Source organism: Pelodiscus sinensis, chromosome 17 (genome assembly GCF_052426305.1).
Source record: "Pelodiscus sinensis isolate ZL-2025 chromosome 17, ASM5242630v1, whole genome shotgun sequence".
Classification (NCBI taxonomy): Eukaryota; Metazoa; Chordata; order Testudines; family Trionychidae; genus Pelodiscus; species Pelodiscus sinensis.
In genome coordinates, this window is record NC_143068.1 from 35109988 (window position 1) to 35123109 (window position 13122).

The following is a 13122-nucleotide window of genomic DNA, read 5'->3' on the forward strand; positions in this document are numbered from 1 at the left end:
TGCACAGCCCCACCAGCTCTGCCTTCAAGAGTCGGGCGTAGGCCATCTGCCCGCTGGGCCCCTCGGTGCAGACTCACCAGTCTAGTGCTGCAGCGCCCCACGATTCCCAGGAACCGCTTCGCTCTGTCTCCAGCACGCCTGGCTCCAGGGCTCTTGCTTCTACTGCGCCTTGTCGCTTGCCGCTGGAAGCTCCATGCACGGGGTGCAGTGCATCCCACCCCTGACACCAGTGTGACGGCGCGTTGGGGGTTCCCCGTCTCCTGCACCCCGAAATGGCACAAACAGACTGCACCAGCCGGTGGAATAGAAGAAGTTTATTGCCTCTCCAGGATACAGCACAGCACAGATGTAGTCTGGTCCCAGAGCTGGGCTAGGATGCCTCAGGCCCCCTTGAGATGGGGGAGACGGGGCCCCTAAACTCCAGCCCCTTCTCCTAGGCTCTCCTCCATGCTCTCCCACAGTAACTAACTAACTTCCCTTGCAGCCCTGCCCCCCCAGTCAGGGCAGCATCCACCTTCCTTTGTTCCTCTCCATGGGGGGTGTCTGGCCACTGGTTCAACAAGTTTGGCCTTACCTCTGCCTAGCGAGGTTTTCCCTGCTGGGTCTTGCTCCAGACAGCAGGGGTCACCACAGTCCAGCAAGTACCCCCACTACGTCACAATGGGCTCCACTTGCCCATTTGCAGGACGGGTCGCAGAGGTGCCCTGATGTTAGAAGACCGAAGATCCCACAAGCACCAGTTCTACTGCCCAGCAGGGTCCCCAAAAAAGACTCCGCTACAGAGGGCCACAGAGAGTAGAGAGAAAACGGGAGCCCAAGCACACTGGCCAAGTGGCGCGAGAGCGTTCAAACCGCTAGGAAGTCACATCAGCACTGTATAGGCAGGGGCTCGGATGAAGAGGCAGCTGAGCAGCCAGCAATAGGGTCTAATTATCAGCCTGTTCTCTCATCCCAACGGCGTCCCAGGAAACGCCTCCCACCTCGGCCCTGTGCTCCCCCCAAGCCCCAGGGATGCCTGGCTGGGAGGGTGTGGCATACAGTGGATGCAGAGGGGGCTGAGGGCACGCCTGCAGCCCCATAGCCTGGGGGTGTGCCAGACCTAGTGGCTGTATTCACTCATTGGGGAGTCCTGATTCCCACCCTCCCATACGCCATTCCATTGCAACGTAAAACATGGGGAGCCCGAGCCACTGGGCCCCCCTGCTTCTGAGCCCACGGACGCCCGTGCTGTGATACGGGCGTATCACAGAAGAGACTTGGGACCATCCTGCCTTGTCAGTCCCTGCACGCCGACGAGCTCCCCAGCCCACGGGCTGCTGTATCCTTCATGCTCCGTGCATTCCGAGATGGGCGATAAGGCTGAAATTCCCGAGGTGGCTGGTTCCCATTAGGCCAGGTGAAAAGGGCAGCCCCCGCACCACATGTTCGCCCCCAGGTCCATCAGCAACGCAACTCATGGCATCCCCCCCCCGCCACGCGGTCCACCAGGGTGCTGGAATGAACCACATCAGATCATGAGGCTTCCGCTCCGCAAGGGTTTACTGCTCCTTGAACCTTGCTCCCTGCCCCCCTCCCACGGGCCGTGAGCAACGGTCTGGATTTTCCCAGCCACAGCCGGAGTCTTTGCATCCGTGCTGGGCGCTGCTCGCTGCTCGCCTGCTCTGTTCCATGCGTGGGAGAGGTTTCATTTTCCTGTGCCCTGAGAGACGGAGCCATGCCAGGCCCTTGGGACGATCAACTACAATACCTTTGGGAACACGCAAAGCACGGAGCCCCGAAGCCCCCTGGGGGGCTGCCCCTCCATTGCACGGGCCGGAACAGGGTCTAACATTGACTTGGTTAATGGTGGCAGGGGCGGGTGGGCTGGGCCTGCCGCCGACAGGGGCTGCTCTGGCCGGCTGGTTGGAGCACCCCTCAGACCAGGGCAGGCAGGGAGTTGCTCCAGCCCCTGCCAGTTAACTGGAACCAGGAAGCATCCCCGGTTAAGGGCGAGGCCTCCCAGTTAGCTGGCTCACCAGTCACCTCTCTATTGCTCTAGCACCTCTCTAGAGCAAGCGCTTCTGTTTGCAACAGCCCACCCTCCCTGTGAGACGCGCCCAGCTCCTGGTGTGCTCCCGCATCAGTCCCTGTGCCTGTGCGCTTCCCCTCCAGCCGGCCTCCTCCACTTGCCCCCTCGCACAGGAGTGGGGAGAGGCGGGAAGTCGGGGCTGCAGATGGGTCTGTTCGTGGGCCACCGGGGCTGCAACAGCCGATTTGCAGCTTTGCAGTGGCAGTGCAAAGTTATCGGCTCCCATGTAGTGTGGGATCTTAGGGTGTGGGGGGGCCTGCAGCACCCCTGGGCTCCCGGCCACATGCAAGGCTCCCGGCTGCTGCCCCATGCACCGGGGGTTCTGCTGTCAGCCCCACATGCTGGGTTCCCAGCTGCTGCCCCAGGTGCCAGGCCCTCTGCTGTCAGCCCCACATGCTGAGGTCCTGGTTCAAGCCCCTAGCAAAGGTGTGAAATGTCAAAAGCTGTCAGCTAAAACCACGGGACACTTCAGTTGCAGTGGCAAAGTGGGGCGCCCCCGGCGTGGGGCGGGGCCGGCGCAGCCACTGCTGGAGTTGCCCGACAGAGGCACATAAGCATGGTTGTCTGGCCCGTGGCGGCCCCCCACCCCCGGGGACTCCCGGCTGCTTACCCTTCGCCCCCTCCCCGCGAGGGCTGGACCTGGGGCTAGTGCCCTCCCTTCCCCCAAGGGGTCAGCACCACTGCCTGGTCCCTCCGCCCCGGCCCCACCTCACAAAGCAGATTTGCTCACCACTTGCAAATGGTTTTCCTGAGGGACCCAGGGCTGCCCAGTCCCACGGTCCAAGGCCACAGAGCCTGGCCCAAAGGATTCTGGGTTGTGGCTGAGGGGAATGTGGGGTCATGCCCAGCTTTTCGCACGGCCTAGCCCTCCCCCCAGGCAGCACCTGGGGTGGGGGTGGAAGAGGGTCCGTCGAGAGGAGCCCACGGGAGCCATGTCTCCAGCCAGTATATTTACAAAAGGGGGGGGTGTTTGTGCCTCTCTTGAATGCCCCATGTAGATGGGGGGGGGGGCCCGCTACATTCAGACCAACTACCTCAGAAAATCAGCCCCTGGGTTCTGACTAGCCTGCTCCGGGCACTAACACGAGCCCCCCATTCCAGGGGCGACTTCAAGAATTTCTTCCCTGGAACTGGGCAAAGCGTTTCCCAACACGGATTTGTGAGGGCTGTTTCTCTGCAGCATCCCCACACCGGCTCTTTTGGGATGTGTCACTTCTATATTTTTAGCCTGTGTGCGGGGCAGTGAGCGATTACAGACCCGCTCTTGTCACAAATCCACACTCCGTGCTGAAAAAAAAAAAAAGGTGAAAGTAGTTTTTCCTGGAAAGCGTGGGGGTTTTCCAGCTCTTGTGAAGGTTGCTCCATCCGCCCAGATGAGGGTGTGTGTGCAGTGTCTGCCTGTATAAAGGGAGAGAACAGCTCATGAGGGCGGGAGGAGATAGACCATCGGCTCCTTTTTTATAGCTGTAGGCACTCCAAGCAGAGAGCAAGCGGAATAAAAGGGACTCCAGGACTGGACACCATGGCTGAAGGTAAAGCTGCAAACGGCACATTGCTTGAGGCTGCATTTCAGTAACACTTGGCAACTTCTGTAGCATTCTTCTCAATCAGAAACAGCTTGCGTGGGTCTAGTGCGCTTTGCAAGGGCACGTGTAAGGGTGGGTAGCGACATCAGTCGGCCGGGCATTTGTTGCGCTTTAAGCAAATTGCAGAATTGTAGAATTGCAGCGTGTTCGTTTGGCTCGGGCTGGGACGTGAAGCAAGCTGCACTTGTCTGTATTTCTGGGTCTTACTGAAACTGAACGGCAAACTCTCAACTCCAGCGCGGAGTCATCAGACACTCGCCAGACTGAAACAGAAAGTTCTGGGCAGGAGGAAAAGATTTTGAATTCATTTTCTTCTTCACCAGGGCTGCAGCCACTTGCTGTTTGTTAATAACGCCGATGCTGAAACGAGTGACATTTTAGAATACTATTTATAATTGCCAGTTCCCTTTCGGCAGGTTTCGGCAGAGAGCTGCTCTAAAAATATTTACTTTAAGTCTCATCCTATTTTTAAAGAGTTATCTAAATAGAGCCAGAAACCCGCCCTTCTAAGCCTTTCAAGATCCCCCTCACAGAGCCGGTTTTCTGTGCCATCTTTCACTCGGGGAAGAATAGTTTCTTCTCTAGCTCTCTCACAGAGGAGAGAGGGGCATGGAGGGGCCCCCAGGGATCTGTTCTGGGACCAGTGCCGTTTAGCATATCCAGAAATAACTTAGAAAAGAGGATAAATAGTGAGGTCATCAAGTTTGCAGATGATACAAATATATTCAAGAAAGTGACCCCCAAAGCTGACGGCAAAGGACCCTCACTAAACTGGGTGACTGAGCAACAAAATGGCAGATAAATTCAGTGTTGATAAGTGCAAAGTAACGCACCCTGGAAAGCGTAATCCCCAAATGATGGGTCTCAGTGACCCGTTACACTCAGGACAAAGGTCTTGGAGGCGCTGTGGATAGTTCACTGGTCACATTTGGACCCACTGGGAAATGGAAAACTTCCTATTATGGAGCTCCCCGCCTTGAATACTGCACGCGTTCCTGGTCACCCCGTCTCACACTCATATTAGAAAAAATGCCGAGAAGGGTGACAAAACTGTTTAGGGCTGGCGATAGGGAACAGCTTCCATAGGAAGAGAGAAAAATACTGGGACTAGTCAGTTTCAGAAAGAGCTAACTGAGGGGAGACAGAAGCCTAAACCCTCATGAACAGAGAGGAGAAAGTAGATGAGGAAGGGTTATTTACCCCTTTGCATAAGACAAGAGGCAGTGGTCACCCAATGAAAAGTAATAAGCAACAGGTTTAAAACTGACATAAGGAAGCACTTTACACAGCAGACAGGCAACCTGTGGAACTCCTTGCCAGGGGATGTTGTGGAGGCCAAAAGTACAAGTGGGCTCAAGAAAGAATGAGATACGTCCATGGAGGACAAAGTGCCAGCGGTGCTGACTCCATGGGTACTCCAGGGCAGGAGAATTAGTGGCTGACAGTCAGGCTCCCTCCTCTCTCTCTCTTCCCACAGTGCCTCCCTCCCACCAGCAGCCCGCTGGTCAACTCCCAGCACCTCCCACCCCGGTGAACAGCTGTGTCCCGGCATGCATGAGGCACTGGAGGGGGGGAGAGGGATGGGGCACACTCGGGGGATGGGATGAAAAGAGGAGGCAGGAAGGGGCTTGGGGAAAGGGTGGAGTGGGGGCAGGCTTGGGCAGGGGGTGGGGCAGTACCCCTCAGCAAGAGAGGAAGTTGGTGCCTATGATAGATGTGTCAAAGACAGGCAGGGATGCAGCCCCAGGCTCTGGGTCTCCCTAAACCTCTCCCCAGCCAGAATCTAGGACGGACGACAGGGGAGGGATCGCTGGAGATTCCCTGTTCTGTTCACTCCCCCGGGGCATTGGCCTGTCGGCAGCCAGGACGCTGGGCTGGACGGACCTTTGGTCTGACCCCGCCTGGCCATTCTGATGAAATCACATTTCCCACGGCCGAGTCCGACCAGTGCGTAGCCCCCTGGTTCAGTCTCCGGGGAGGGAGGCAAGACGCCCCCGTCTCCGTGGCGGCTTATGGCACCGTAGCCCAGCCTGAAGCCAGGGTGCGCGTCCTAGGGCTGAGTGCGCCGGTGCAGACCGGCACGGGAGCGACATGCCAAATCCACCCCAGCGGGGCACACGGAGGGAAGGAAGCCGAGTTCCGGCAGGTCAGCAGCCGGGGGCTCAGCCACAAGCCCAGGTTTTATCGAATCGAGTCCCAAGGCAAAACACACCCGAACGGCAGAGGAGACGCCTGCGATGGCAGCAAGTGACTGCATCCGAAAGACAACAGGGCCCCTGAGCTGCAGCCCTCCGATTACTCATGGCGGGAGGGGAGCGGTCGGACGTTGAGATGAGGCTGAAGAGCCTCCCCAGTTTTCCCTCAGGATAGTGAAAAGCAGGATCCCTCACATCAGAGATTGAGCCCAATGGCATGCAGGCGTAAACAGGGAAAACGCCACTGTCTGGTGCTCCCCGCCCTGTCCGGGGAATGGTGCTTCTGGCACTTCTCGTCCCCGAGCCGCACCGGGACGCTCGGTTTGTGCTGTTCCCAGGAAAAGGTGGAACTGAAGTTTTCCATGAACTCCTCTTCCTCCGTCTTTGTGCTTCTCATGCCCCTCCCATGGTGTGTCCCGCTCTCCCACGTCCCCCAGAATAGGAACAGACGCTGACAACCTCTCCCTGCAGCTTCTGCCGCTAGAGAAAACGAAGGAAAACTTAGTGCGGGGCTTGTGCACGTTGAACGAGCAAGTCTCTAGGGACAGCCAGGCTGAAAAGGGGAATGTGCATGTTTTGTGAGCACAGCAGGTCCTTATCGCTAGCAGGGGAATGCCAGAGTTTAGATCCAGCTCGCCGATGCACAAGGCAATGACAATTAAAAAAACCAGAAGAGAAACACTCTTCTAATCTTTCATGGCAGCTGTCCTAGGAGTTAGCTAGAACAGTAGGAAACAGAAGTCTGGCAGACAGAAATGTGACTGTTACATCCGTGTCCCTGTTACATGAAAAGATTTTAAAGCACCAGGGGAAAATGGAAATGGAATGTAAAGAGATTTCATGTCACCCTTGGCCTTGCGAACACTGTAATACTGGCAGTCGATGGCCTCCGACGTCTAGGAGAGCTCTGCAAACATCCTTCTAGGTCTTTGTCAATGTAATAACAACTGAGGAAGACATGGGTTGTTACTGATCAAAGAGGCCAACAGGACACAAAAAGTTTGGACTTACTAGCTCAGGCTGGTTTTTTGAGCCAAAAATTCTTTTTAAAATTTCTCTCTCAAACTCACTTTTTCTGACGTGGTCCAAAAGTTTTGGCAGCGTGTAGCTTGGTATAAATTCACACCAATGTAACTGGGACAGGTTTTGCAGCTTCAGAGGTGAGAGGCGTAAAAAGGAAGTCTCCATATTTTGGCCACAGTTCAACAGCACACTGGAATCATTTTGATCATGGAACCACGTCATTATAGAATCACAGAACTGGAAGGGTCCTTGAGAGGGGATCAAGTCCAGTCCCCTGCCCTCAAAGCAGCACCAAGCACCGTCTAGATCTTCCTTGACAGATGTCTGTCTAACCTGCTCTTAAATATCTCCAGGGATGGAGATTCCACAACCTCCCCAGGCAATTTAGTCCAGTATTTAACCACCCTGACAGACAGGAAGTTTTCCTTCATGTCCAACCTAAACCTCCCTTGCTGCAGTTTAAGCCCATTGCTTCTCGTCCTGTCCTCAGAGGTTAAGGAGAATAATTTTTCTCCCTCCAACACCAGTTTTCAAAAATCTAAAAGGCACTCAAGTTTTCTCTCTCTCTCTCACACACACACACTCACCCCCCCCCCCCCCCTTCTATCTTCCCACATAGGTCAGGTTTGCTAGACCTTTAATAATTTCTGTTTCTCTTCTCTGGACTTTTTCCAGTATGTACCCATCTTTCCTGAAATATGGCAAGCAGGACTGGACACAATACTTCAGTTGAGGCCTAAGCCATGAGGAGGCGAGTGGAAAAATGACTTAGTGTGTCTGTCTTACAACACTCCTGTTAATACCTCCCAGAATGAATGTTCTTCTTTTTTTGCAACCGAGTCACACTGTTGACTCATTTAACTTGTGCTCCACTATGACCTTAAGATCCCTTTCCACAGACTCCTTTCGAGGCTGCCACTTCCCATTCTGCATGTATGCAACAGATTGTTCCTCCCTAAGTGGAGCACTTTGCATTTGTCCTTATTAAACTTCACCCTGTTTACCTCAGACCATTTCTCCAATTTGTCCAGATCGTTTTGAATTCTGACCCTGTCCTCCGAAGCAGTCGCAACCCCTCCCAGCTTGGCATCATCTGCAAACTTAATAAGCACCCTCTCTGTGCCAATATCTAAATAGTTGATGAAGACATTGAACAGAACCGCAGAACCCCACTTGTTCTGCCCTTCCAGCATGCCTGTGAACCATTGATAACTACTCTCTGGGAACAATTATCCTGACAGTTATGTACCCACCTTATAGTAGCTCCAGCTAAATTGTATGTCCCTTGTTTGTTAATCAGAAGGCTATGGGGGGCAGTATCTACTGCCTTACTAAAGTCTACATATACCAAGTCTACCACTTCCACCTTAACTACAAGCTTTCTTTGGCAGGGTGTGTTGGACCGGGCCGGGTCTGGGCACAGATGAGGGCGTCCACTCAGGGCAAATTGCTCAAATTCGGGGCTCCTTAAAGCCCCCGGACTGGTGACCTCTCGAAACCGGCCACAAACCAGTCCCACAGAGCGCTTCAGCTGCCTTCCTGAAGCCTCACGAGCAAAACCCCTCCGACGCCCCAGCAATATCCGTGCCCTAGATGGCTCCGGGCCTCATACACAGGTGAGGGGTCTTAAAACCCAATCTCACCTTCCCTGAACAAGTTCTGTCCGGTCCCAAGAAACCAGCCACAGATCCCAGGCCAATTTATTCTCTGGATCTTACCCACAAACCACGCTGAGCCAATCCTTTAGAATCTACCATCTAAAGGTTTAACACTACAAGAAAGAAAAGCATAAGAGTGAGGTTGTTAAATTATCATACATTACATGCATCGAATCTCCCAGTTGTCAATGCAGGCTCTAGCAGAGATGTTATGGCTGCTGGCTTAAAAATCCTTGTTGCACATCCTATGCCAGGATGGGTCCACAGTTCTTCCTGGCTTGTGATTCCCTGCGAGGCCGCATCTGGGGTCAGAAGCAGATCTGAAGACAACATGGAGTCGGCCACATGGTCTACTTATCCCCCCTCCTGGCTTCTTCCAAGCTGGAGGGAGTCACATGGCCAGTGGCCAGGTGTGTCTTTGGCCTTCAGAGGCCCATTGTCCCCTGGAGACTTGCTCATTACCATGTCCATGGGCAAACATTCCCAGCCCATTGCTCAAACACATTTAGAGAGACTTCCAGTCTCCATACAGAGTACAGATCCCTAACTCCAGACACAGACATTATACAGATCTATGAAGAGCAGATACAGAATCAGTGGAAAGTAAGCTTTTGTTTGACCCCTCCCATGGCCCCCTTTGTACCACTTTTGGGGCAAACACCCTCCCCCCCCATGGCTGCAGCAGTGACACAGCTGCTCCCCTCACAATCCAATAACGTGACAGGTAACAAGCTCTCAGGTTGGTTTGACACAAACTGTTCTTTACAAATCCATGCTGGCTGTTACTTATCACATTCTCATCTTCTAAATGTAAGCAAATGGATTCCTTCATTATTTGCTCCATTATCTTCCCTGGTACAGAAGTTAAGCTGACCGCTCTGTAATTTCCTGGGCTGTGTTTATTTCTCTTTTTATAGAAAGGTTTATTTGTCCTTTTCCCATCTTCAGGAATCTCTTCTCTCTTCCAAGATTTTCAGAGATAATAGCTGATGGCTGAGAGATCTCCTCAGACCATGCTCGCTCTGCCACGCCGTCTGTTTAGATCCCTTATGTCTCGCCAGCAAAACCTCCCAGCCCTGAAAGCAATTATTTCTCTCCCGCCGTTCCTGTCCTGCAGGCAGGCAGTAGGGCTGACTTTAAGGTGAGGCTAGGGGGCAGATCCGAACGGGAGAGCACTCTTTCAAGAAAGCCTTTCGCTGGGGATGTGGCTCCGTGGTCACCTTTCCCACGCCTGGCACCATTCCGATAGCAACAGACTTTGTGCGACTCCCTCCTTTCTCCTCCCGGCCAGCAGCCTGCCCTTCCCTAGCTCAGCGTCCCCCTGTCTTTCCAGATGATCGTCCCCCTTGGCACATTCGGATCCGTTCCCCCCCCGCAGGTTTCACCTCACTTGCAATCCACTTGCTTACAAACTCAGCCCTACGCATGCAAGAGGTCCCGGCTCATTCCCGCTGAACAACGCCGGACGTTCTCATGGTACCACAGAGTTCTAAAAGGGAGCAGTTGGGATATAAATACTGGACTTGCACCTCAGCACACAGCCTACGGAGCAGGAAAACTAAGTCACGGCGCGCCCGTTTCGTCTGTACGACTTTGCCAGGGCTCTTTCTGAACCCGGTCGTACAACTAAGCACAGAGCTACCTGAGCGGATGGACCCACGGGAAGCCCTTTGCGTACCCCAGACAAAGGGCTGTAAGGGTCATGTGCCCTACCCAATGCCCTGGGCAGGATGGGGAAAGGGCCAGCAGCCGGGGGAGCCTGAGCCTCTGGGAGGCCCAAAGAACTAGTGGGGGGCCTGGTGCTGGCAGCAGGGGTTGGGTCCCCCCTGTACCCACCAGTAGCGGTGGGGGGAGCAGAGAGACATGGACCTAGCTTGCTCTGCTTGGGGCGGGACCCCCCACACACACTCACCAGCGGGAGTGGAGTGACACAGCCGGGGGAGCCAAGCAAGCTAGGGCCACGTGGCTCCGCTTCCCTCCGCCACTGCCGACACCAGGCCCCTGGCCCCAGTAGTCCCCCAGGCTGCATCGTTCAGGGGAGGAGGGCTGGGGGCAGAGACGGGGCAGGGCCGGGGGAACCGAGAGCTCCTGTGGGCCTCCTTTGCCCCATCCCCATCAGCAGGCCTGGCTCCAGCCCCTCCCCTGGTGAAGGGTGGTGTGGGGAGGAGTCATAGGGGGGCGCTCACGGGGCCAGGCCTCACCAGTCACCCTGTCCCCAGGGTGCGGCACACGTATCCCCGGCTAGGAACCGCGGCGCTAGGTGACCTATAGCCGGAAGCCGCGGGGAGCGGCGCAGCCCCGGCCCTGTCAGCGCTGCTGCCATAAATCAGGCCCTAGTTTTCCAGCTCCGGTGCTCTGGCAGGGAGCGGGCCGTGTTCTCCTACGTTAAACACGGCCCCTCGCGCCGACAGCTAATCTGCCCGCCCACGATGCGTTCACGGGCGACTAGCCTTGAACAATGACGGATGAGCTCGCCTTGCCCCGGGGAAGCGCGCTGAAACAATGGGACCCAGCGCTGTCTGATTATCGCCCTGCTCACAGGCCAGGCACTCAGACGTCCCTTCTCTCCGCACGTGTCTGGTCAGCCTCTCCCGCTGGCCACGGCATAGGAAACAGGCAATTTCCTGTTAGCCTGACCCAGGGCACAGGGAACAGCCTGGACCATGCCTCCCTGAGCTCAGAAATGCTTCTCTCCTGGGGGAAATCAACCAAAACAACTTGGCAGCTGAAGCCAAAAGCCCAACTCCTCCAGAGGCAGGAAGGCTAAGCACTGGCCCTCTCGGGGTGTGTCTACGCCAGGCAGCCTGTGTCTGCCCAGCCCTGTCGCTGGCTGTCAGCGCGTGAACCCCATTTGTCGGCACTTTTGTGGACAAAATACTTCCACCCCCAGCCAGCGAGCTTGGCTTGGTTGGCAGCAGAGGGCACCTGCGGACAAACCAGCCTTCACACCTGTACATGCTGCAGCACAACGTTGTGGGCCACTGGTGGGCTTTTTTACCACCCTGTGATCAACACAAGTTGTGTCAACCAAGTACAAGCGTAGACCTAGCCCAGGCCTCTCCTGCCCTTGAATCCTGGTGTGACGTAGTGGGGGGGCCTTGCTAGGGCTGTGACGACCTCTGCTGTCTGGTCATTATGCAAAGGGGGCTCCAAACCTGTCTGACCAGCTACCCCCCAGGGAGAGAAACAAAGGAAGGTGGATGCTGCCCTGGCTGGGGGGCAGGGCTGGAGGAGAGTTAGTTTAGTTTCTGTCTGGGAGCATGGAGGAAGCAGCCTCAGCAACAGGCTGGGGGGTTTAGGAGCCGAGACCCCTCTTCCCCCATATCAAGGGGGGCTGAGGCATCCTAGGCCTGCCCTGTAACCAGATGACATCCGTGCTATGCTGTATGCTGGAGAAGCAATAAACCACCTCTGTTCTACTGGCTGGTGGAGTCTGTTCGTGCCATTTCGGGGGTGCAGGAGGTGGGGGACCCCCAACGCGCCGTCACACCTGGTGAACTGAGCCCTCCATATTCCACTCACAGGACCCAGCGCAGCTCTGCAACACACCTTCGACTTGGGATAGAAAATAAGACAGAGAATATCTTATTGCCTCTACAAATCCATGGGACACCCACATCGTGAATACTGCGTACAGACGTGGTCGCCTCATCTCAAAAAAGATACATTGGCATTGGAAAAGGTTCAGAAAAGGGCAACAAAAATGATGAGGGGTTTGGAACAGGTGCCGTATGAAGAGAGATTAAAGAGACTGGGACTTTTCAGCTTAGAAAAGAGAAGACTAAGGGGAGATAGGAAAGAGGTCTATAAAACCATGACAGGTATGGAGAAAGCGAATAAGGAATAGTTTTTAACTTGTTCCCATAACATAAGAACTTGGGGTCACCTAATGAAATGAATAGGTAGCAGGTTTAAAACAAACAAAAGGAAGTTTTTCTTCATACGACACACAGTCAATCTGTGGAACTCCTTGCCAGAGGACATGGTAAAGGCTAGGACTTTAAGGGTGTGTCTAGACTACATGCCTCTGTCGATGGAGGCATGTAGATTAGACAGATAGGCAAAGGGAAATGAAGCTGCGATTTAAATAATCACGGCTTCATTTAAATTTACATGGCTGCCGCGCTGAGCCGACAAACAGCTGATCAGCTGTTTGTTGGCTCAGCACGCTAGTCTGGATGCTCCACGACGACCTGAAAGCCTTTTATCGATATTCCCCTTATGCCTCGTAGGATGAGGGGAGCGTCCAGACTAGCGCGCTGAGCCGACAAACAGCTGATCAGCTGTTTGTCGGCTCAGCACAGCAGCCATGTAAATTTAAATGAAGCCGCGATTATTTAAATCGCAGCTTCGTTTCCCTTTGCCGAAAAAACAAATCCACATGGCTCCGTCGACGGAGTCATGTAGTTTAGACATACCCTAAGAGGGTTAAAAAAAACCCCTGTGCACTACCAAACCGGGCCACCTGGAGCATTCAGGGCTGTGTGACCTGTACAATTGTCTGTCTCTTGGGAGAAAAGAGAAAGGGGAGGAGATTAGCTAACTCATCCCCCTCGTGATGATCCAAGACCCTGTCTATACTGGCATGTTTG

At 54.6% G+C, this 13122-nt stretch overlaps 1 protein-coding gene across 1 annotated transcript in view; it reads left to right on the plus strand.

The window, feature by feature from the left end:
* Positions 1-3422: 3422 nt before the first annotated feature.
* TGM2 (transglutaminase 2) overlaps positions 3423-13122 on the plus strand; it is a 51961-nt gene continuing 42261 nt past the window's right edge. Inside the window, exon 1 of the mRNA XM_075900810.2 lies at positions 3423-3600. Within this exon, the coding sequence (XP_075756925.1) occupies positions 3591-3600 (10 nt within the window). The 5' untranslated portion in view covers positions 3423-3590. The remainder of the gene's footprint in view (positions 3601-13122) is intronic.